We start from the raw sequence: 26,381 nt of genomic DNA, 5'->3' as shown, positions 1-26,381 counted from the left end.
ACTTATATAAGTAGGTACACTCATTGCAGATTGTTTTTTAAAGCCTAAGAAAAATAGTGGGATATAGGTTTAGTTGAAAGCTCATGCAGTAAGCAATACTGCAGGGAATCTAAAATAACAAAGTCCAGGGTCCACTCCTTAAAAAAAAAAAAATTGCACTCTAAATTATGCCGTGTAAATAGATGTATCTGAATATTCTTAAGAACATAAGATATCATTTTATATAAATTCCCAGTCTCTGCTTTCTTCTGAGCTTTGCATTTATTTTAAAGTATTGAATAAATGTTCGTATTTTAGTATCCTCTGGCTTCAAACTGCATCTGTCACCAAACTAATTAGCTTCTCAAAGTTTATCCTTTTCATGTTTCGTTATTAAAAAAGGAAATAATTTCATGTATGAAAAACTCTAGAGAAAGCACAATAAACCTGAAATAATCATTTTAAGCATATTTGAAATATCCCTTTCTGAGCCTGTTCTTCTCCCTCTGCCTATAAGTAATTATTCTGAATTTGATCTTTATCATTTCATGTATATTTTTAAACTTTAAATTTGTGTGTAATTATACATAACCTTTATTATAGTATTGTTCTGCGTACTTAACTTTATATAACATTCAATATATATGGAAGGATACACAGAAACTGATTACATTGGTTGTCTGCTGGGAGAGAAGCTAGAGGACAGGGACAGAGGAAATTCTTACAATTTTGAATCATGTATTACCTATCAAAATACAAATTAAATATTTAAAAATTGTAATAGTGTATTAGAATCCATAACTTTCTTCCTGTGCACATTTTTGATTAGTGTGTTTCAACTTGAAATATAAAGCTCTAATTTATTCTCATGTGGGAATGCAGGAGTTTTGTTCTTGTTTTTCATTTTTTTTTAAAGATTATTTATGCAGGACCTCTCCGGTGATGCAGCAGGTTGAGCACAGCACTCTAAGCTGTCCGCAGCCTCTGCAGTGCGGGTTTGATTCCCTCCCGGCTGGCCAGGGAGAAACCCACATGGCACATGGCACAGCAGACCTCTCCTGCCCTGCCCGCTGCTGCCCTCAGCGGTATCTTTGGTCCCTTTGCCTGTTCTGCTCCCTGCTCTGTGTCTGGTGAATTCTCTCACCCTCCTGCACCTCGGGCTTGTACCCTAGTTCTTGTATAAATAAATACATCTTTTAAAAAAAAAGATTATTTATGCATACAAGAGCTGGGGTACAGGCCAGAGGTATGGGGGGTGAGAGGATTCACCAGACACAGAGTAGGGAACAGAACAGGCAGATTGACCAAAGTACACTGCTGAGGGGAGCATTGGGCAAGACAGGAGAGGTCTGCTGTGCCATTTGGGTTGCTCCCAGGCCGGCCGGGGATTGAACTCATGCTGCAGTGGCTGCGGACAGCTTCATAGGTTGCCTCTTAACCCCTTGTGCTACCAGGGAAGCCCCTTGTTTTTCATTTTTATGGATACGATAGATGTTTAGTTTTTTTCTTCCCATCCAGTTTTTCATCTTTACAAATGGTGCTGCTTTGTAGTTTGTTAAATAAAGCTCCTAATGCCACAGTGTATGTCACTGACAGAGTTTCCCAAGGAGTGGACCTTGAATGAATTACAAGTGTGTGGAAATACAGCTCTCCTTAATTTTTAAGATTGCTCTTGTGTAGCCAAGTATAAAACTTTGGGTCTATGGGTGGAAAGTAGGACAAACAGAAAATACAAAGACTTGAAAGAGAGAGCAAGGTTGGCCAGTTGGAAGAGCAGCAACCAGTGAGAGAGGAACAAGGGTAGAAGACACTCAGAAAAGCAGGTGGGAGAGAGTTCAACAGGCCTCTGGTAAGGCCTGTGTGTACCCCCTTGTGCTCAAGTCTGAGATCAGATGTTATCACCTCTGTAAAAGTTTTCTGGCTTTCTTCAAAGTGGGTGGGTGTTCCCAAAGGACTTCATAGCTTTCACCAAGATAGTACTGAAAATACATTATGCTATCAATCCCATTCACTAGACTTTTGGTTTCCAAACTATGGTCTAGGTGCCTCTTAGGAACCTCAAGATGCTTTCAGGGTATCTGAAGAGTCAAAGTTATGTTCATAGTAATGTTAAGACATTATTTACTTCTATTTTCACTTGTTCATAACTTTACAGTGAACTTTTCCAGTGGCTACATAATATGTGTTATTGTTACAGGGCAGGGAGAGGGGCACCCCACACCCTGCAAACCTGCCTGCTCTAAATAGGTTCTGCCATCTGCTGCATCAACACAAAACATATGAGACTTGAATGAAAAGGAACTTTAATACAATTAGGAAACAATACAGGAAAGGCAAAGAATATAGTTTCTAAATCAAGCACCCAAAGTCACCCATCTCCTCATCGGTAAAAGTCCACACAAACGGGATTGGCCCATAGCAAGGCCCGAAAGCCTACCAAGAGTCCAAACCACTTTTCAGTGGGGACCCACAGAAAAGGATCAGAAACAACCAGACAAGTCTGGGAGGAAAAGAGCAAAATCAAAATCAAGACAAAAATCGCCATTGTTATCCTCCCCACGGGTCTCTTACCCACATCTGTGTCAACCAGTCCGTGACCAAAAGGTAAGAGCAGTTTCTTCATGTGTCTCTCTGCTATATGTGCCTCCTCCAGGTCTCTTTTCTCTATTCTTTGCCTTTCCTGTATTGTTTACTAATTGTATTAAAGTTCCTTTCATTAAGTTCTCATGTTTTTGTGTTGATGCAGCAGATGGCAGAACCTTTTTAGAGAACAGGCAGGTTTGCGGGGTCTGGGGTGCCCCTCTCCCTGCCCTGTAACAATATTTTAACAACAAATTGAATGCAGAAGCAGATATGAGAATTCAGATGCTTCTGTTATTCTAGACATTTAAAAGATTTGTATAAAGCAGTGCCATTTTTTCTCACTAATTTTTTTGATTTTGGAAAATATATTCTTCATAAAGTTATTAATAAATACATTTATTTTAAGTGAATTATTAAATACATTTAAATTTTTGAATTCTATTTTAATTTATAGTACAGTAAGTATTAATTTATATAATTCACATAAATGTTCCTTGGGTTTTTGTGATACTGTGATTTATAATAAGAAATATATGCAACGTGAAATAAAAAAGAAATCTGTACATTCTGCCTTCTTCCCCATTCCTGACCTAAAACCCTTGAAATTTCCTAAGTGATAAAGGGCATCTTTTGTTAAGTTAATTAGGTGACTTTTATGCAACCCCTAGATAGTCTAAGAATGGGAGTTAGTGTCCAGGGAAACCAACTAGGGCTGAAAGATTGGATTTTAGTCTTAAACTTGGACCTCCAAGAGAGGAAAGGGACTGGAGGTTGACCAGTGACCAGTGATTGAGTCAATTTTTCCTATGTGGTGAGGCCTCCCTGAAAACCAAAAAGGTTGGCATTTGGAGGATTGGTTTGGTAGACTAGAATGCATCCAAGTGCCCCTGTGCTGAGCTCCAAAATCCACCAGGACAGCAGCTCCTATTTGAGGGCTGATACACTGTATATTAATACATTTCTTCATCTGCCTGGTGATTCAGATCCTTAATGTTCTTTGTCAATGAACCAATAATCTAGTAAGTATGCTCGTCCTGAGTTATGTGAGTCACATTGGGTTATTTTAACCCAAGTGAGGGAATCCTAGAAACCTCTGATTTATAGCCAGTCTATTGAAAGCCCAGGTAACAACCTGGGTTTTTGATTGGCACCTGAAATAGGGACATTTGTGGAACTAAACCCTTAACCTTTAGAATCCAATGTTATCTACAGATAGTGTCAGAATTGAGTAGAGTGGTAGAACACTCAACTGATCTCAGAGAATTGCTTGGTTTGGAAAAGAAGTCCTATAGATCAGGTCTTTGTCAGAATCAGAGTCATAGACACTCAGTAAATTTTAAGACTCTAAATGTGTGTGAAGACCAAAGCACTAGAAAAATAATTCTCAAACTTTATTATATAGAAGAATCAACCTAGGTACTGTTTAAAAATACATTTTCCCAGCATTTTCTACCCTCTACAATTCTAATTCTTCAAGGATTCAGGAATTTATATGCTTTACAAACCTTTGCATAATTCTTTTGTATGTTTTCTTCTAACTGTACTTTGGGAAGCGTTGTACAACTCTTTGAGACTGTTTTATCCATGTTTGTACCTTTAGCACACTGTCTAGTAGGTACTCAACAGTTGAACACTGTATGGGAGTTAGCTGAGGATAGAGTTGAAATCCAGGTGATCTCCAGCAGGATTTTTTTTTTTTTTTTGAATGGAGAATATAAATATAAGTCTTGATTATATGAAAAAAGGAGACAGATTTGAATTGTTTTTATTTATTCTAATGAAAGATGATGGTTTACTTTAATACCTTATTTATAATTTTTTGTGAGTAAAATATTTCATATATATTTTCCCATAGCTGAGATCTCTATAAATGCGTGACCTATTTTTTAAGATACCTTTATGGAAAAATATCCCCAGATATACACTTGGTACATCAGATTACACTAAAGTATTCCATTGATTATTTTTTTAAATTATACACTTTATTTATAGAAAATGTTCTTAAATTATTTTTTTAATTTTTAAATTTTATATATTTCTTATATCATTTTTCATTTTTGTACAACATATGCATTTTCGTCTTGGTTATAGTCCCCATACAATTCCCACCATCTTTGTTTTGATCCTATTCCCTTCTCTCCCTCCTGTAGTGTGTCCCTGGTTTATAGTTGCTTGTTGATTTTGATTTTCACTTTATTAAAATTAGTCTTTTTCCTGGTCCCTTATTTAGGTTTTCTAAATTCCTGCTATGAGTATTTTTTTTTACCACAACCAGGATGAATATTGCTACAAACATTTAAAATGTTGAGGGTCTGATCCTCTGTGTCAGAGGTAGGGAAGAATGCCACCTTCCTTCAGCCCTTTCCCTCACTCAACTCTTTTTGTCCAGTGCAATGGTATTCATTGACTAGGGGGATTGAAGGACAGAGAAGGGATAAGGGAGAGATAACTTTTCTTGCCTTGAAATCCCAAGTTCTCAAGGAATCTATAGTTGCTTCTCTTGTAGCCCCTCTTACCTCCTAGGAAGTAGAGAAGTAACTGCTTCTATGGCAAGGATGCCAATAAGTTAGGAGGCATTCTTGGTATCTAAACTGAAATTCTGATTTTTTCCTTATTATTATCATAGTTATACATGGTTATAACTATGTTTATGTAGTTATACTTAGTATTCTGTAGAAAGTGATTTATGCAGGGCCTCCCTGGTGGCACAAGGGGTTAAGTCTCAGCACTGTGAAGCTACCACCAGCCACTGCAGCACGAGTTTGATCATGGACCAGGGAGCTACCCACATAGTGCTGCAGACCTCTCCTGCCTCACTTGCTGCTCCCCTCAACTGTGTATTTCAGTCAGTCCGCCTGTTCTGTTCCCCACTCTGTCTCTGGTGAATCCTCTCATCCCCCCCATCCCTGCCACCTCTGGCCTATACTCCAGTTCTTGTGTGCATAAATAAATAAAATCTTTTAAAAAAAGTGATTCATGCACCTTTACGTAGTTAAGTAGGGTAAAATAGACATTTTGTGGGACAGATTATGAAGCTTAAACCAACTGTAACATTTTTTCCTGGAGGAAACATACCTGCATGTGGATCTCTACAACCTGGTCATAATAAACATTTATGCAGTGTAACGGAAAACCAGATTGGAGAATGCTTGAATTATATTATGTGATGACTTAGTTTCATGTTTACTTTAGATTTTTTTCTATCTCTTATTTTCAAGTAATGTTGTCAGCCATTAATGTGTCCCTTACTGTTCTTGCTTCTCATAACTTTTACTTAGATCTGTCACTGTTTCTTTTGCTACTTCTAATCTATTTTTGGGGAACTCAGATCATTTTTACTTATATCTGTATAGGCATGTAAAAATTGAAGTTGTTAGAAGTCCACTCTCTGATTTTTTATTTTACTTAGACTAGACTCTCTTTGGCTACCATGGCACTGTATATATATTTTTTAAATATTTTATTTTATATAATTCTTACATCATTTTTCATCTTTGTACAATGTATGCATTTTCTTTTTGGTTATATTCCCCATACAATTGCATCCCCCCCATTTTGACGCTAGTTCTTCCTCTCCCGCCCTCCCTAATCCCCATCCCCCCCCCCCCCCCCCCCCCGTGTGTCTTTGGTTTATAGTTGCTTGTTGATTTTGATTATTACTTTGCATTTATTTTTCTTTGGTTTATAGTTGCTTGTTGATTTTGATTATTTGCATTTCTTTTTCCTGGTCTCTTATTTAGGTTTTCTAAATTCCTGCTATGAGTGAGACCATCCGGTATTTTTCTTTTTCTTTCTGACTTATTTTGCTGAGCATGATCCCTTCTAGCTCCATCCATGTTCCTGCAAACTGCATGTGTTTATCTTTTTTGATTGCTGAGTAATATTCCATGGTATATATGTACTACATCTTCTTGATCCAGTCATCTGTTTTTGGGCATTTGGGTTGTTTGCATATCTTAGCTATTGTAAATAGTGCTGCTATAAACATAGGTGTGCAGGTGCCCTTTGGAATTACTGTTTCTGTGTCCTTTGGGTAAATGCCTAGGAGTGGAATTGCTGGATCATATGGAAGCTCTATGTTTAGTAGGTCAAGAAATCTCCACACAGCTCTCCATAGTGGTTGGACCAGTTTGCACACCCACCAGCAGTGCAGGAGAGTTCCTTTTTCTCCACAACCTCGCCAGCATTTGTTGTTGCTAGTTTTTTTTAATATGTGCCATTCTCACTGGGATAAGATGGTATCATTGTAGTTTTGATTTGCATTTCCCTGATTACAAGTGATGTTGAACATTTTTTCATATGCCTGTTGGCCATTTGCATTTCCTCTTCAGAGAAGTTTCTTTTTAGCTCTTCTGCCCATTTTTTGACTGGATTATTTTCTTTGTTGTTGTTGAGTCTCATCAGCTCTTTGTAGATTTTTTTTTTTTCACTGTGGCATCCAGTTTCTATTCACAAAGAAAAAGCTCCAGTCCATCTTTTAATTTTTTTTGAAAAATTCCTGACATTACAGAACTAAACTGAAATGTATTAATATTCCACTCTTACATTTCCATGACAAACAAACAAAAAAAAATTCATGAGCCAAAAAACAACAAAACCCAAAAAAAACAAAAAACCAGAGAAAAGCTTATAAAACTAAATATGGATCTCAGCATCTCAGCAGTAACAGCTGAACAGAGAAAGGAATTAAAACGCTTTAATTAAAAAATCATGAGTGAATGATAAAGTGTGTAGAAACTGAAAATTTATAAACTATTTAAAACCTGGAATCGCTGACTGTTCAGAAACTACACAGATGGATCATGAGTGGTGGTGAACAGCAGAAAGGGATTATGGATGAATCTGTATTGTTCTAGCTGCTCCCCATGCCACCCGTCTCCGAGGAAAGCCTGACATTGATTAGATATTGAGCCAGGCTAATGCTGGCAGCAGATCCAGTGATGGTAACCTGCCTATCAATAGATCCTTCCACTGGGTTTGCAATTTTGATCTGCGCCCCAGACATCTGACGGATCTCATTGATTTTGGCGCCTTGACGCCCGATTATGCAGCCAATCAAATCGTTTGGAATGGTGAGTTCATGAGAAGTAGTCTGAGCAGATGCATCCAAACCTGCACTGAATCCGGTGTTGCCATGCGTCATGGGGAAATGAGACTGTTGCATTGCCAACTGGTGCAGCTTGGTCAAATCTGGCTGTGGAATGGCATACTGTCCTTGAATGGTATAGGCCTGACCACCTGCAAAGATGACCGGGGAACTGGACGGCTTGGGCCAGTATGGGATAGTCACGCCCTTCAGAGGGGACTGGGAGAGAGTCTCCAACATGACCATGCAGATCTGTTTCACACACTCTGATGGATTGCGGAGTGCCAGCAATAGTGATGGCCTGCTCAGTTGAATTGGGGAGCATATCCCCTGCCACCTGGACCTGAGCCCCTGTACTCTCTCTTATTTCCTTGATCTTGCAACCACCTTTTCCAATGAGAGAGCCACACTGACTAGCAGGGACCACCAGCCTCAGGGTGACTGGGGGTCTACTGGCAGCTGTGCTATTGGTCATAGAGCTGCTAATATCCTCTTCCAGTTTGTCAATGATCATAGCAAAGGCTTTGAAGATGGCATTAGTGGGTCCAGCCAAAGTGATAATTCTCTCAGGACAATTTCCTTCTGAGATGTTGATACGTGCACCACTCTCTTCTCGCATCTTCTTAACTGATTCTCCTTTCTTTCCGATGATACTGCCAACTTCCTTTCCATGCATAAATAGCCGGATGGTGAGAGTGACATTTAATCCACCTTCAATCACACCGGTGTCCATGTTGAGCAGTGCTCTGGGGAGCTGGACTTTGAGTGGTCAAGTCTTTGGTCACTGGTGGGGGTGAAAGCCAAAAACTGCAGGCGCAAGGCCACTGAGGGGAAAAGGAGCGGGCGGGAAGGGGAAGGGCAGGAGGGGGGGGGGGTGGCGGAACAATAGGGGCGGGCAGGAAGGTGAGGTGCCCCCCCCCCCTGCGGGCGGGCGGGTGGAGGAGGTCTTTGTAGATTTTTGTGATCAGTCCTTTATCATTAGCGTTGTATGCAAAAATGTTCGCCCAGTCTGTGGGGTTTCTCTTTGTTTTTGTTATTGTCTCTTTTGCTGTGCAGAAGCTCTTTAATTTGATGTAGTCCCAGCTGTTTATCTTTGCCCTCACTATCACTGCTTTGGGTGATGTGTTTGTAAAGATGTCTTTGATGTACCATGGCACTGTATATTAATCCCCACTAGGATATAAGCTCCATGGAGGCAGGGGCACATCCCCCAGATTTGTGGCACAAAATACACTCTTGGTAAATATTATAAAATGAATGAATTTGTTCTGTGACATTTTAAGTTCCTTGAGAACTTAAAGAGAGTGTCTTATGCTCCATTTTCCTTTAGTATATTTGAAAACAACACTCTTTTAGAAAATTTTTAATATAGATAAGATATAAAAAGATAATAAGTGAAACATGAGTAAGCTGCACCTCTTTGTTAAGCCACCTAGTTTTCTCCTTTTTGAGCCAGTACCATTGTTTATTTGTGTGTGTGTGTATCTATCCTTCCAGAGACTTTGCATGTACATGTATTACATTTATGTCTTTAAAAACAAACAAGGGTGATAGAGCAATCTAAATTCCTTTTATATGGCTGCAAAGTAGTCTTCTGCATGGACATACCACATTTTTTTAAAACTAATGTTCTGCTGATGTATCTCTGTATTGTTTCCAGTATTTTGTTGTTTTGGAAAATACTGCAATGAATTTCCTTTGTTGTTTTACAAATGTGCTGGAATAGCTGTACAATAAATTTTTTTAAAAAAGATTTATTTTTTCATTTATTTATACAAGCACTGTGTACAGTCAGAAGTGCGGGAGGGTGAGAGAATTCACCAGAGCCAGAGCAGGGAGCAGAGCAGGCAGACTTAAGTACACTGCTGAGGGGAGCAGCGGGTCTGCATGCCTTGTGGGACCCTCCTCCGGTGGCCGGGGAGCAGCCAGCTTCGCAACCCAGCGCTCAACCCCTGCACCACCGGGGAGGCCCTACAATAAATTTTTAAGAGTGGAATTTCTGGTGTAGGGGAGGTATAGAAACTATGTTTCTAGTAAGGAAATCATTTAATTTTTTTTCTACCTTCCTAAATTCTTTAACTGGGGCCCTGTAAATTAGACCAACAAAAGACAGATTAACAAGAGAAAAACCAAGGGAAGCAGCATGTACAAATATGTAGAAATTACTCATTTGAGTGACTCAAAGGGTGGTTAAAATTTGATATTATATAATCCCAAAGAATAATAAATTTGTAGGGAAGTGACATGACCAAAAAAAGGACTCAATTTCTGGCTAATTGAGGGAAAGTAAATGTTTATGGGAGAACTAATAGAAGATAAGAGCTAGTTGGTAAAGTTTGTTATATAAACTCCTAGGGTGTCAGAGAGGGGAGGAGAAGCATAAATTTATATCCTGCTTTTAGGTAAATAGAGGAAAGCAAATAATTTCTTGTGTTGCCTTAGCTCACAATTACCCTTATACCAAAGTGACATATTCTGCTACCCTTCACTCACTCAGGTTTTAAATTTGTGTTTTAAATTTGGGATAAATTGGCAAGTTGCCTTTCAAGGAGAATTTTATCTGTTTATAATTCCAGTAATGATTTAATATAGAATTTTGTTCACATGCAGCTTAACATCCGTTTGGTCTGTTAAGAATTAAGCTATGTAGGTTGAAATACCCAAGTACTTTTAACTTTTTTAGGAAAGTACTTCCTACATCCTTAAAGTGTTTTCCACATCCATGAACAAATGAGGCATATAGGTATGCTAAATAATTTAAATTAATTTCACTTCTGAATATAGTCCTAAAAGGAGAAAATGTTTTCTGTTTGAAGCTCTAAACAGAGCCAAGTTACTCCTTTGAGATTGTCTCTCTCTTACCCCACTCCCCCCTTCCTGCCCTCCCTCCCATGTGTGCAAGAGAGGTAGATTATTTGCTCAGGATTACCCAGCTAATTAATGGTAGACCCAGTCTTGAGAAACTTTGTAATAGTACATTACATATATCATTTAAAACTGTGAATTCTTCAGAATGAGATTTCTGTTCTAAACTATTAAAGCTAGGGCCTCCCCGGTGGCGCAGTGGTTGAGCGCTGGGTTACGAAGCTGCCCACAGCCTCTGCAGCACTGGTTCGATCCCCAGCTGCTCCCCGGCCACTGGAGGAGGGTCCCACATGGCGCACAGACCTCTCCTGCCTGCTGTCCACTGCTCCCCTCAGCAGTGTACTTCGGTCCTTCTGCCTGCTCTGCTCCCCGCTCTGGCTCTGGTGAATTCTCTCACCCTCCCTCGCTTCTGACTGTACCCAGTGCTTGTATAAATAAATAAATAAATCTTTTTTAAAAAAATCTAATAAAAAATAAACTATTAAAGTTAAATTTTATTCAGTTTGGTCCTCAAAATTAGGTTCAATGAATTTTGACTAAGTCATTTTTCAGTTTTACTATTTGAATTTAAGTTTTTAAATAATAAATTTGTAATATCCAAAGAATAACCACTGGTATGTTAGAATCAAGTTAGTTTGATAAACATGTCAACTTTACCTTTGTGAACATTAATGTTGTATTCTGCTCTTCATTATCTTACTTAGGAGAGCACATGAATTGCTTTGGTTCTCTCCTCTCTGGAGAAATTTTATTTATTTTTTTTTTTTTTTTTTTTAAAAGATTTATTTATTTATTATTTATACAGATTGATTGATTGATTGATTGATTAATTGATACAAGCACTGGGTACAGTCAGAAGCGCGGGAGGGTGAGAGAGAATTCACCAGAGCCAGAGCGGGGAGCAGAGCAGGCAGAAGGACTGAAGTACACTGCTGAGGGGAGCAGCGGGCGGCAGGAGACTTCTGCGCGCCATGTGGGACCCTCCTCCGGTGTCCGGGGAGCAGCCGGGGATCGAACTGGCGCTGCAGAGGCTGCAGGAAGCTTCGCAACCCAACGCTCAACCGCTGCGCCACCGGGGAGGCCCTCTCTGGAGAAATTTTAGAGACTACTTTCATAGTGTTGAAAATGATAAGATAAAACAGATCGATTGTATAGATGTGCTGCAAAATTTAAAATACTGTTGTACAAACTCCTAAAAGAAAACATTTTTCTAATGCAAATCTTAAAACTCTAAATTCTAAACAAAATGTAAATCTAAACTTTATGTTCAAACACTATTGCCAAAGAATCTATCTGACCAAATAGAATAAGAAGCAGCAAAAAAAAAAAAAACTTTAAAAGACCAATAGCACCTTGCTAGTACATTGCTAATAAGGACTAATAGGTACTTAAACTGATGAAAGTGATTCAGACAACAACATATTAACCCCCTACTGTGCCCTGTTTTAAGCTGTTAATAGACATTAGCCTTTTAAAGAAAGACTAACACTTTTATATTTCTTTTCTAAGCCTTTGATAGATAGTGAACTATTTTTATTGCCTTTTGCTGCATTTGATTTTTAGAGCTCAGTGCATTTTCCAGAATATTTCTGAGAAATATTAATTCCTCTGAAAGTTTAGATGCCATGTATTCTTTTTAATATTTTAATATAATAAGATAATTTTGATTACTCTAAATTTTTCTGTAGCAATTATATGAGATGAATAAGTGCTGATACAGTTTTCACTGACAAAGAGAATGTTAGTTTAGTGAAAATTAGGTTTGTTTTTCTTTTTTTACATTTTAAGACCAGAATTTTTTCAAATTTTTTCCAGTAGTGATATATCTATGAAATTGTAAGTATTATAAATAATTGGTCATTTTCCGGAAATGAATTTAATTTTTAAAGTTTAAACTGTCACTATACATATGTATTTATGATCAGGGAGGATTTTTTTTTTTTTAATGTTCTAAGGAAACTTCAGTGCTCACCACCAGTCAAAATGGTAACCTAGGTTTTGTTTAGGTAGACTGCTTTTATATCACTTCTTTAAAAAACAGATTAGTAAATAGTTTTTATAAGTGAACATGATAACCACTACAGTACAGAAATGCCATAATAAATAGTTTTTGGAAGTTTAATGTTTCAAAATAAGTCCTCACTTAACGCTGTCCATCTGTTCTTGGAAACTGCTGCTTTAAGCAGAATGACATATTATGAAACCAAGTCTTTGAACAGTTATTTCATTCAACATCAACCTGATTTTTTCTCATCAACTTAATAACAAAATGATGTTGAATGAAATGTTATTTGAGAGCCTTCTGTATAAAGCTAATAAAGATTTGAATTGGTTTTAAGGGCAATTTTATTTTCAAAACACTGATTCCATGACACAAGTAAGTGTTGAGCAGTATATTGACTAGCCAGTTAAATAGTTGACCAAACTAAATAATGTATGTGCTTTGGATAAATTATGACTATACAAAAAATTTGGGGCTTTGGAATTTCTTTAAAATAAAAACATAAGCATAGTACCTAATTTGTGATCCAAATAATATGTTTTTAGTGACTACAAAAATGAATGGTATATACACAAAGTATATTTCTATTATTTCTCATGCCTATTCAGAACCAAGGGGAAAAAATGAAGCAGAGTGTTCATGAGAGATTGTCTTACACAGTTTGTGGATTTGTTATTATGACTATCAAGTAAATATCTTATAAGTAGGTTTAGACATAGCAGTTAAATTTATTACTGGTAGTAGTATTGGGTATGGCTTTTTTGCTAGGATTAATTTTGCTTTTAAGATCACATACATATTATACTAATCAGTCTTTTATCCTGGAATAGATGCTTCCTATTAAGCATCTATTAAAATAAGCTTAATTTTATCATAACATTTTACTATTAAGTTATTTAAATGTCCTACTTGGCTGGAATTTTGTTTTCCTGAATTAGAAGTAATTGAAACAGGTGTTGAGTGGCAAGTTTGAGATGTTTCTGATGACTGCAATTCCTTATTGGGAACTAAATGGACAAAAATGGTTCACTCTTCATGTCCATGTTTTACTATCTCTGGAAAAGAAGTGACCAGTACATTTGAAGACATCAACAACCAATTCTTTCCCCAACAGTAAGTAAACAGAAGCTCATCTTCTTGCAATTTTAAGTATTTACCACAGTCCTTGAAAATCCTCTTTTTTCTCCCCATGGCAGAAATATTTTCCAGTAGCAGAGTTGAATAACTCTGGTGAGAGAACATATGAGATGCTAAATGATATCTCTCTGTCAGCTAGTAACATTACTGCCAATGTTGACTGTAATGCATTTTCCCCAGGCCTGAGGATTCCTTCATTGGATTTATTTCAGTAGCCATTTATTGAACATTTACTATGTGTCATATACTGTTCACTAGAATTTTATTACAGTTTTTGCCACTCTACACACCATCACCAATTCCTTCATAAGTTATCTTTAACATACAATACATATGTCCTAGCTTCATATTCCTTATTATCACAATTCATTGTGAAAATTTAGTATCTTTTTGATGAATAAATTTATGAAATTAGTGATAACTTTGTTTAAAATCAGTGTCACTGCATTAGATAACTAAGTTTGTGATATAAATTAATTTTAGTAGCAAAGATACTGTTGTGAATTTCAAATAAATATAACATTACTCTGAATTATAAATATTACACAAAGTACCACTTTGAACCAATGAGTGATTAAAAAAGTACTGAAAAGGTAAAGGCAGTCATATATCATTATTATAATTAACTTGCTGAATAACTAATGTTTTCCATTTCTTTATTTTTTTTTTGAGATTTTATTTATACAAGAACTGGGGTACAGGTCATAGGCGCGGGAGAATGAGAGAATTCACCAGAGACACAGTGGGAGCAGAACAGGCAGATGGACCAAAGACACTGCTGAGGGGAACAAAGGGCATGGCAGGTCTGCCATGCCATGTGGGTTTCTCCCTAACCGGCCGGGAATCAAACCTGCGCTACAGCTTCACAGCACTGAACTCAACCTGATGCGCCAGCAGGGAGGCCCAATGTTTTCCATTTCTAAAACTCATTGTCATCACTTGTACCTTACCTTTAGCTTCCTTTTGCTTATTTTGGCAACATAAAAAGGTGTGGAAACAGGGCTTCCCTGGTGGCACAAGGGGTTAAACACAAAACTATGAAGCTATCCACAGCCACTGCAGGATGAGTTCGATACCCGGCTGGCCAGGGAGCTACCCACATGGCACAGTAGACCTCTCCTGTCTCGTCTGCTGCTCCCTTCAGCAGTGTGTTGCGGTAGATCTGCCTGTTCTGCTCCCCACTCTGTCTCTGGTGAATCCTCTCACTCCCCTGCACCTCTGGCTTGTACCCCAGTTCTTGTATGCATAAATGAATAAATCTTTTCTTTAAAAAAAAAAGATATGGGAACAGTAATGTTGACATTTTCTGAGCTTTCCCATCTACCATACATTACTGAGCACTTCGTGTGTGTTATTTAGCACTCACAATTCTTTTATGTGTAGTAGTTGCAATGATCCCCATTTTACAGATGAAGAAATCAAGTTTAAGTAATTTGCCTAAAAATAAACAGTTAGGCCTTGGTAGAACCAGGAAGAGAGTACCTATGAGTGACACCAGTACACCAAACTATATCTTTTTAGTTTGATAAATTTATAAAAGAGATGAGACTGACCATGAGGACATTGTATGTAGAAAGACAACAAATTCTATTCTATCGGAACGTGTGATGTTAGAGACAAAAATCTTAGAATTAGTAAGAAAGTGTTTTGTGAGCCGAAAATTATGACAGACTTGCCTTAAGGGCATGGTTTTTCATCATTGGCATTTCTGACATTTGGAGCTGGATAACTCTTTGTTCGGGGTTGTGGGAAGGTTATCCTTTACACCATAGAGTGTTTAGCAACATCTCTGGCCTCTACCCAGTAGGTGCCATTAACAAATATATGTGACAACTGAAATTGTCTCCAGACGTTGTCAGGTGCTCCCCCATGGAATAAAAATAAAATTGCCACTGTTGAGAATTACTCTAAGGGTTAGCAAAGGCTATCACCACTGACATTGGAATGGAATCTTGAGTCCTAATAGAAGTCATATTCTAATAGATAGAACTGTGTGTGTGTGTGTGTGTGTGTATAAATATATATATAAATAAAAGCTTGGAGTTGTTGCTCAGTATATCTGGGCGTCAATAAAATGTAATGGCTGGAGCATTTAGGATGTGTGGGACTGAGGAGCTAGTAGGAGGTAATGTTAATAAATTAGGCCGCATTGGGGGCTTTAAATAATTTTCGCTAACACAGAAATTAAGTGACTTTTATAAGGAAACAAAGATATTAAGTGGCGAATAGGTGCCACTGTCTAGGTTTAGGTTTCTTAGTCCATGCCTCTAACCATTATTTGCTATCCTTAAGGCAGTAGCTTTTCACACTGGCATTTATTTTTCCTAGCAAGTCTTTTGAATCTAAAGTTGTGCTAAAGTACCTTCATTCTATAGTTGATGTTGAAATCTTTAAGAATCTGATAATTATTCCAGATTTCAACCCAATTAAGAATTTTTCTGGCCATTGTTGATAGACAGTGACTTGGAATTGGGGGGGGGGAATAGTAGACATTTTGCTGGGGGATGTATTCTCAGATCTTTCCATGTCCCCAAATTTACAAGCTACAGTAATTTTCCTACATCCTTTAGTTAACTAATATTGCTTACTATCCTGTTACTTACTGTCACTAGGAATTGACTTTTGGCTCTTTTTCCTGAAACAAAACGGGTTTTTGTGTTTTAGTTCGCTTACCAGAGTTATATCACACATGGGACAAATGAAAGAATAGAAAAGCTACATTGGGATGGGATGCTGAACAGTTGTCAGACTCAATACCATGCCATCCTCAGAGCTCATAATCTTAAGAATTTTATTTTAGGGCCTCCTCGGTGGTGCAGCGGTTGAGTGCTGTGTTGCGAAGCTGCCCGCAGCCTCTGCAGCACTGGTTCGATCCCCGGCCACCGGGCAAGGGTCCCACATGGCGTGCAGACCTCTCCTGCTGCCCGCTGATCCCCTCAGCAGTGTATTTCGTCACTCTGCCTGCTCTGCTCTCCCCTCTGGCTCTGGTGAATTCTCTCACCCTCCCGCGCTTGTGACTATACCCAGTGCTTGTATAAATAAATAAATAAATCTTTAAAAAAAAAAAAAAGGAATTTTATTTTAGCAAAATTAAAATTTCATTACATGAACACTTTGGGGCTATTTAGAGTTAAGTCCTCAAATGTTAAGTCCCCAAATGTCCTCTGTATTTTCTTGAAGACCATTATATGGGTTTGGGTTTATTACTGAGGGCCTTTTACAAAAACAGCCTAATTATTTCCTTTTTTTAGAATGTAAATGCACTTATCTAAGTTTTAATTAGAAAGCTTAGCAGCAGCATTTGTAAATAAACTATTAAAAATGTTTCTACACTTCTGCCTTTTGGTTAGTATAGGCAGGGTGAAGAGGGGAGGGATGCAAGAGAGAGACATGTACAAGGAAGGGACATAACATTAAAAAGGGAGTAGAAAGAAGTAAATGTTACTTGCTTTGGGCTGTGGCTTCTGTGACACTTCACTTATTCTACCCATTAAAAGACTAAGCTCCTTGCAGAACTTACTTTATTAGGGACTAGTAAAATATACTTTATTTTCTTTGTAGTCTTCATATTGTGCCTTGAACTGAATGTTATTTAAGAAATGTTTCATATCTGATTGGCTGATGAATCACTTCTTACAATTCTTCAAAAATTCTAATCTTTAGGGCCTCCCTTGGTGGTGCAGCGGTTGAGCGTTGGGCTGCAAGGCTGCCCGCAGCCTCTGCAGCACTGGTTCCACCCCCGGCCACCAGTGAGGGTCCCATATGGTGTGCAGACCTCTCCTGTTGCGCCCGCTGCTCCCCTCAGCAGTGTATTTTGTCAGTCTGCCTGTTCTGTTACCCGCTCTGGTGCTGTTGATTTCTCTCACCCTCCCGTGCTTCTGACTGTACCCAGTGCTTGTATAAATAAATAAATACATTTTTAAAAAATTTCTAATCCTTAAATTGTTAGAAAAAGTGCTCTGATTGGGATAAATAGAGGGGCCTCTCAATGTGGAGAGTATTTCCTAATCTGTATCAGCAGCAGCCTGCAGTGTAGATGAAATTTAGAAAGATCCAAGATCCAGGCACAAGGCAATTTTCCTACTTTTTGGACTTGGTAAATAGACAACTTTTGAATATAAAATATCCTCCAGGCCATTACTAAATATGCAGTTTCAACCTAAATGGCCACTTACAGGGCAATGGATTAAGAAGATATAGTATATATACACAATAAAATACTGCTCAGCTATAAAATAAGATGAACTCTTGTCCTTTGTGACATCATGGATGGAACTGGAGGGGACTATGAGAAGTGAAATAAGTCAGAAGGAGGAAGACAAATACTGGATGATTTCACAAATTTGGAATACAGAGAGGAAAAAACCAAACTGACAAAACTAAACTAAAACAAACCCTAGAAATATGACTGCAGAATAAAGACATCTAGAAGGAGAGGGGGAGTTGGGGTGCAAGAACAAAGGGGGAGGAGACCCAGTGGCCTAGGGTAAAGCACTATGGGTACTGGATGGTGGAGGTGGTGTGTCATAGTCAGTGTTGTAAACCAGTATTACCTCAATAAAGAAAAAAAAAAATAAGCAGTTTACTTAGAACATTCTCTAGTATAATGATCTGAATAATACTAGTTATTCCTTAATTTTTAGGTTTCTTCTTAATCATCACTTCTTTCCTAAAGACATGCCTGGCCAATGACAGAATCAGGTACTCTTCCTGTATGCCCCGTGCACCATCAGATCTACAGATTTACCTTCATTTGCACTATTTCTTTCCTTATTACTCCCTCTTAGAATCAAAGGTCTGATATCAACATTCCACCTGTGGTCTGAATCCTATCCCCTTGCCCTGTGTTTGTCTCTTCTCTATTCAGTGTCATTAACCTTTCTACTAGTTTCTTGCCAGCAGGATTTAAACATTGCTGAAACCACTAGCTTATTAAAGAATCAACAGTGCAAACCTTTTTCTCATTTCCCTTTCTAAGAGCTAAATTTGTCAGAGTTGTCTGTATTCACACACTCCATCCTCATTCCCACCTCCCCACCACTTCTTAACTCACTCAATATGGCTTCTCTTCTTACCAGCAGTAGTGAAACTAAAATTACTCATAATATCTAACAGTGTTCATCTTGATTTATTAGTGGCTGTTGACATAATTGTCTTCCCCCCTTCTTCTTTGCCCTAATTCTTTTTACATCAAACCCTAACTCTGACATTACTTTCTTGGGGAAGTCTTCCATATGATCCTTTCCCAGCTCCCATTAAATTTGGCTGTTTTAAAAGACAGATATTCTCCTACCAAAGATTAGTGTATTACTGAATCATGGTTATGGAATACATTCTAGATTTCAAATGGATACCTGGGTTTCTGTTTTTAAATTTCTATAGTATCTTGCAAGGGTCTAGGGAGCCTTTTAATTGCTACTATGTTCTAAAAGAAGGAAAATAAGAGATGGGGACTTAACTATTACTTCTAAGGGAAGAATTAAAGAATCATTTCTGCTTCTTTGTTTTATTAACAATGCAGATAATCTCAAACTTAAATATAACTATTTCTGTGGACCTCTTGACTTTTAAATACTGAAACACTGGTCTCAGTAGTTACATTTCTCTGGGGCAAATAGGCAGGAAGGAGAAGTGATCCAACCAAAGATGACTGACCTATAGAGCACTGTATTACAGACATCTTTGATCTAAGTAAGAAATATGTTTTATTTTACATCATGACACAGTATAATAGTACATCTGCATGTATAAAGCTGAACAAAAATTTAATGAAATATTCCTGTTTTTATGACTTATAACACACTCTGCTTTTTCCAATTCCATTCTATCTCTCCCATTAAAATGATGCTGATCACTGAATTGATTTCAGGAGTCATGGCTTGCAGCCCTGACCAATAGATTACAACCAGCCATTTGGAAACACTCCTGTAGAAGTAGTTGGTGACTAGAATCTATTTTCAAACCGGCCAGTTTAGCAGTGGTATGGGAAGGACATGGCTGTTGCTGAGTTCCTGTTTTGTATGCAGCGTTGGACCAGGCTCTATACTTACTTTATATTCACTGCTATTTTGTAGAATAATTAGTCTTCCCATGTTACATGGAGAAATAGACTTAAAGAGGCTCTTAGGGAGATGTAAATAGCAAATGTCTGAACTAAGATTTGAACCTTCCAAAGCCCATGCATTTGTACTGTATTACTTTGTCTCCCGAATAAGTAACATTGCAAATATATGCTAAACTTAGATGGGAATTAGTGACATTTAAGTGTCTTCAAAATTTTATAGTGAAAAATAACAATAAAAAGCTCCATTAAATGTGAATTGAGACAGGCATAAACATTGACAAACAGTTAAATAGTGATAGATTATATTGGCTTTCCAGAGAGCTTAAGTTCTTCATGCCTCTGCTCATCCAAGAGGTAGAGGTAATATCCTTAAGGCTGAGATATATGGGGTTTCCTTGTTGGTAAGGTAAATGAAATTTTCAGAGGCTTTACTACTGCACCAGAGCAGATAATAAGGCAATTAGAACTGCTAACTTGATGAAACACCAGACTGGGATGAATTATATCATGAATTGCAAAGAAACAAGAAATTTTACAGCAACTTTGGAGACCTAAGATGAAAGCTATGTCAGTAAAGTGAAGTGAAATCGATAGTTAAATTTGAAGTGCTGGATTTATTGACCTGAAAAACCCAATTAAGCATTACAGTTCCAGTCTTAAAATATTTCTCATCAGCTTTGTAAATAAATAGAAAAAAAGTGTGCTTATGGTTTAATTTCTGCTATTTAATAGTGTGAATTTAAGATGTTTTCTTCCTTTCTAATTTTTGAGCTGTCCATACTCTAGGAATTATCTAGTCCAACACCATCATTTTATAGTTGATGAACCTGAGATCTAAAGACCTTAAACAGCTTACCCAAGATCACAGTGCAAAGTAGTCAAGAATTGGAACTAAAATCCAAATTACCTCATATTCCTTGGCTTAATTTTTATTTGATCTGAGTAGAAGCATTGATAAATGACTTCTTTTTATAAGCTAATTTATAGAATATTATATTTTCTTTAAAATTCCTATCACATAACTAATCCCATTGCTAACACTTAAATAATGTACTATTTGCCAGAGATAGTTGAGAAGCAATCACTGGAGAAAAGGTAGTGTTTCATGTTTCAGTAAGGAGAGGTCTGCCTGCCATTTTTTTTTCCCCCTAGAAGATGCTTTGGGCAATGTTTTCAGTCTAAGAATCAGAACTACAAATACCATCATCCACACCTAGAAGATAGACTTCTAATGAACATCTTTGCAACATGAGCATTTTCATATTTATATAAAAAATTGGAGGAACAGCTGTAACTATTGGTTTAAATACCAGAGAAATGATTCAATTACAAGCTTTTCCTTTCCTTTAGAAAACTTTTTAGGATGTTACTCAAGTTTCTAAAAGTTCTCTTTAGGTTCCAAAAACCATTAGGTTATAGAACTATTTAGGTTATAGAAACTAAAAATAGTTTCTATAGTATAGTATCTTTAGTGTCTGTAACAATTCAATTGCTATAGATACTAAAGGTTAGATCTCTAATATCCATCGTCTGTATGATTGTTAATGTAATTACACAAAATGACAATTAAGGTAGTATTTGTGTAAGCAGTTCAACTATAAAGCATTACATAGACGTGTATTGTTATTCAAGATACAACTATTTGGGGAGAAACACTTTAAGAGAGTTAAAATTCTGCTGGATGACTTTATAAGGAAGTCTTCCGAGACAGGAGGACATTTCAGATCTTGATGAGGAGTGGAGATGAGGGCCTGGAACTAGGGAATGAGGGTCATTGCCTCTTGGCAAAAGAAATAAGATAAATATCTCTGGAGCTCATTTAAAGTGATAGAAAATAGAACATTTTAGAATGTAGCATGGACATTATGACAGCGGTGTAGAAAGCACAGAGAGTGTAGTGAGAAATATATCCAGAGGGCCTTTAATGTGCTTTTGAAAATTTTGAAATTCTGTAGTTTTGTTTTCTTTTTTTTTTCTTTAATTATTTGGGTAAAGCAAGGAAATTCTAGTGACCATTTGAGGTATACATTGTGGAGGTAACGAGAACAATTCTTTCTTAGTGTTTCATATATATATTTTAGATAGATTTAACTTAGAATCAACTTGATCTTTGATGAACTATGCCTAGTTAAATGCTATATAGCACAACAGTCAGTGTTTGTTTAAAGTGAATGAATGTTTGCTTAGGGAATTTTTTTTCAGGTTGAGGTAATCCTGTTTTGTTTTAAATGTAGACCTATTAGGGCATTTAAAACAGGTCTTCTGTTTGTCAACAGCTAATAACACCACTTAGAATGTATGTGAAGTATATGTAAAATAATAGAATAGTGAACAGTAAGCATACACGTGAAGGACAAATTAAAGCAAATAAACTTGAATGCTTTGTATGTTTACTTCCTAATTGAGTAGGATTATAAAATGAATAATACAAGAATTTTCACTAAAAATATTAATACTATTTTAGGAAAATTAAAATAAATTCAAGTTACTTGTAAATACGGCCTAAAACTTAGGAGTTGAATCATATATAAAGGTTATGATGATGGGCCTCCCCGGTGGCACAGCGGTTGAGCGCTGGGCTGCGAAGCTGCCCGCAGCCTCTGCAGCGCCGGTTCGATCCCCGGCCACTGGAGGAGGGTCCCACATGGCATGCAGACCTCTCCTGCCACCCGCTGCTCCCCTCAGCAGTGTACTTCGGTCCTTCTGCCTGCTCTGCTCCCCGCTCTGGCTCTGGTGAATTCTCTCACCCTCCCGCGATTCTGACTGTACCCAGTGCTTGTATAAATAAATAAATAAATAAATAAATAAATAGATAAATAAATAAATAAATCCTTAAAAAAAAAAAGAAAAATCTTTAAAAAAAAATAAATAAAGGTTATGATGGCATTATGTTGAATTAGGGGTGGTGATCTGCATGGTATTGTGATGTTATATTAAATACAACTTTATTTACACTGTATTAATTGCCTGGAAGAAGACATGCAGGAAAATCCACAAAGGATACAAAATTTGGACGATAATTAGAACAGAATTGAAAATAGCTAGAGTGATGGGGCATGCTTTGGTAGATAAATACAATAACGTTTCCTTCAAAAACTTAATTCTCTTGAGGAAAAAATGAAATAGATGTCTTTAAAATATTTTGTTTCTGATTTGGCATTTACCAATCCAAGTAAAAATTTATTGCCCCAGCTAAGATTCTTTTTATGTTGCAATTCTTTGTATTTATTCAGGAGATGAGTAAACCAAAATCTCTTAATAATTTGTAAAACCTAGGTATATGATTTCATAGGACATAGCCATCCAGTTGTAGTAGGGAAGAGTTTTAAGATTGAGAGAAATTCTGTAACAGGAAATTTGTAGTTCACTTTTATTAGGGGAATGATAGCTCTAGAAAATGTTCCTAGCAGTGCCCAAGCCACTAATTAGATATTTTCATTTTTTTTTAAAGTTATTTAAGAAAAATTTTAAGTTTCATTCATTTGTCAATAATGCCTACCCTGAATAATAAATTAATGACACCCTACCTAGATATTACCTCTCAGATATTCCAGAAGTTTTTGCTCCTAACAAAAGAAAAACAAATCTAAAATTAACTGATTTTCACTTTATCATTAAAATAAAATATATTTTGTGAAAAGTTTTTTCTATCTACATAAGACTTAGAAACCATTAAGATAAGATTGATTGACTTGATTATATAAACATTATAAAACAAAATTTCTCTAGGGAAACACAGCAAAAAAGGAGAAAGGAAGAAAAATCAAGGTACAAAGAAAAAAATGACATTGAGAAAAGTGTTTACCAACTACATGACAGATAAAGGATACAAATCTAGAATATACAAAGAGCTCTTATAAAGTAATGAGATAAGCAATCTAACATGAAAATAGGTAAGAATGTAAATAGGAAATTTACACAGAACACAAGAAGTAGGATTCAATGACATATGAAATATTAATAACAACAACACTAACTTTGTTCTAGGTAGAACTGTAAGAACTTTACAAATATTGACCCATTTAATTCTCCCAAATGCTGTTACCTTGTTTTACTGGTTAGGAAACTGACACACCAAGAATTTAACTTTGAATCAGCAGAACCAGCATTTAGATTCAGACAGTCTGGCTCCATACTCTTAATGACTATATCTCAGTAATAATTACAGAAATGTAAACATGCATTAGCCATGATATTATTTTGGTCATCTATAAATATTGGCATAGATGTAAACTAGATCACTAGGAAGGAATAGTAATTATCTTGTTCATTGCCCACCACTTGCCACATTATAAGCTTATGGTAAATATTGGATGGATAGATAAATGGCTGGATGGATAGATGGTTGGATAGATTAGAGGGATACATAGGGAGAATATGGTATAGTGCAAAGAGTCTAAGACTTCAGACAGGAAGGTTTCAGCATGAAATGACCCTAATTGCCTTGTTTTATATGGTTCTTCTTCCCTTTCTCTAGTCATAGTTTTTTTTTTTTTTAAAGATTAATTTTTTTTATTCATTTATTTATACAAGCACTGGGTACAATCAGAAGCACAGGAGGGTGAGAGAATTCACCAGAGCCAGAGCAGGGAGCAGAACAGGCAGGAGGACCGAAGTACACTGCTGAGGGGAGCAGTGGGCGGCAGGAGAGGTCTGCGCGCCATGTGGAACCCTCCTCCGGTGGCCGGGGAGCAGCTGGGGCTCGAACCGGCACTGCAGAGGCTACGGGCAGCTCAACCGCTGCGCCACCGGGGAGGCCCCTCTCTAGTCATAGTTTTTATTATTTCACCTTTTATCACCATGCCTACATGTAGTGCTAGTTTTTCCCTTTCTAATCTGTTATCCTAAAACACAAGAAACAAAATTTGTAGAATTATGTTTACAGAGTAACAACTCTGAATGATTTGAAGATCTGCAAATCATGCATATAACCTTTTTTACCTTTATTTTGGCTTTTTTGAGGCTCCCCTTTTTAATTATTTTCTTAACTAGTAATTCTGTTTCAGTTGAATAAATGTGCATGCTACCTACATTTCAGATAATAGATATGCCTGCAGTTTTGAAATATATTTAATAAAGATATGCCTAATCTCTTGATTTCGTTCATGTTTACCTCAGTATTTGCATTAGAAGCATGGTTCTGGTGGAAAAATAACTTTTATTGAAAATTCATCCTTCTACTAAGGAAGGTTGTTAGGATATGAACTCTTTTTTTTTTTTAAGATTAGTTTATTTATACAAGAACTGGGGTACAGTTCAGATGCGGGGGAGGGTGAGAGGATTCACCAGCGACAGAGCGGGGAACAGAACAGACAGACTGAGGAAATACACTGCTGAGGGGAGCGGCGGATGTGACAGGAGAGGCCTGCTGCGCCATGTGGGACCCTCGCGGGCTGGCCGGGATCGAACTGGTGCTGCTGAGGCTGTGGACAGCTTCACGGAGCTGCGCTCAACTGCCTGCACCACCAGGGGAGGCCCAGGATATGAACTCTTAAAAGTAAATTGTAAGGGCCTCCCTGGTGGCACAAGGGATTAAGACACAACCTATGAAGCAGTCCACAGTCACTGCAGCATGAGTTCAATCCCTGGCCAGGGAGCTATCCACATGGCACAGCAGACCTCTCCTGACTTGCCTGCTGCTCAGCAGTGTATTTCAGTCAATGTGCCTGTTCTGTTCCCCATTCTGTCTCTGGTGAATCCCCTTACAACCCACACCTCTGGCCTATACCCCAGTTCTTGTATGAATAAATAAATCAATCTTTTTTAAAAAATTGTAAGCCTCCAAGTTTGTTGCTCAGTAATTTTTCTTTCACCCTTTTCTCCAAAATCTTGAAACTAGAAACTTTGTGTAATTAAATATAGTTGACTCCACTTTAGCTTTACTCACATTATCAGCATGAATAGGTACTCTTTCTACTTGCTTTTATTTTTATTATTATTATTTTTTTTAGATTTATTTGTTGTATGCATACAAGAGCTGGGGTACAGGCCAGAGGTGTGGGGGGTGAGAGGATTCACCAAAGACAGAGTGGAGAACAGAACAGGCAGATTGACCAAAGTACACTGCCTAGGGGAGCAGCGGGCGAGACAGGAGAAGTCTGCTGCGCCATGTGGGTTGCTCCCTGGCTGGCCCTTTCTACTTGTTTTTAAATGTGGCTTCATTTTTGTGTATTTTGTTCTTATGTTTTACCTATTTTGTGTCTTCTGACTTATATTTTATGTTTCACAGGACCAAAGATCCTGTCTTTTGTTTCTTTTGCTATTTCATTATAATGAATTTACATACTAGCATTTAAGTATTTTAGTTTGACTGAGTTAGACTTGTAGTTTGTATTATGAGCCATATCGGCTATTTTCTTTTTGAATAGTTTAAGTATCTTTTTCATGTTCTTGTTTTCTATTTCCCAATCTGAGAAAAGAGAACCAGAGATTTTGGGTTTATAAATTTTCCCTATAAATGTCAAAGGAATGATTTTATTTCCTAAAATGGGTTTAGAATGATAGCACATTTACCTGAGAAAATAATATAGTTGCTTTTTTCTGTATACATTTTTTTTTAAAAGATTTTATTTATTTATTTATGCAAGCACTGGGTACAGTCAGAAGCACAGGAGGGTGAGAGAATTCACCAGAGCCAGAGTGGGGAGCAGAACAGGCAGAAGGAC

At 37.3% G+C, this 26,381-nt stretch overlaps 2 protein-coding genes across 2 annotated transcripts in view; one reads left to right on the top strand and one right to left on the bottom strand.

Annotated features, from left to right (window-relative positions):
• Positions 1–26,381, top strand: part of TBCA (tubulin folding cofactor A) — a 66,806-nt gene that overhangs the window by 9,352 nt on the left and 31,073 nt on the right. The gene's annotated exons all lie outside the window — the stretch shown is intronic.
• LOC119261401 (poly(rC)-binding protein 2-like) lies at positions 6,993–8,480 on the bottom strand. Its single transcript, XM_037530690.2, is given in 2 exon segments — positions 6,993–7,916; positions 7,918–8,480. Coding segments are annotated over 2 exon segments (966 nt in total). The 5' UTR covers positions 8,382–8,480; the 3' UTR covers positions 6,993–7,414.

The sequence above is a fragment of the Talpa occidentalis genome, unplaced genomic scaffold (assembly GCF_014898055.3).
Source record: "Talpa occidentalis isolate TD23 unplaced genomic scaffold, MPIMG_talOcc4v2.1 talOcc4.6, whole genome shotgun sequence".
Taxonomy (NCBI): Eukaryota; Metazoa; Chordata; class Mammalia; order Eulipotyphla; family Talpidae; genus Talpa; species Talpa occidentalis.
The sequence above is the reverse complement of the archived record's forward strand: the minus strand, read 5'-3'. Positions and strand labels throughout refer to the sequence as shown.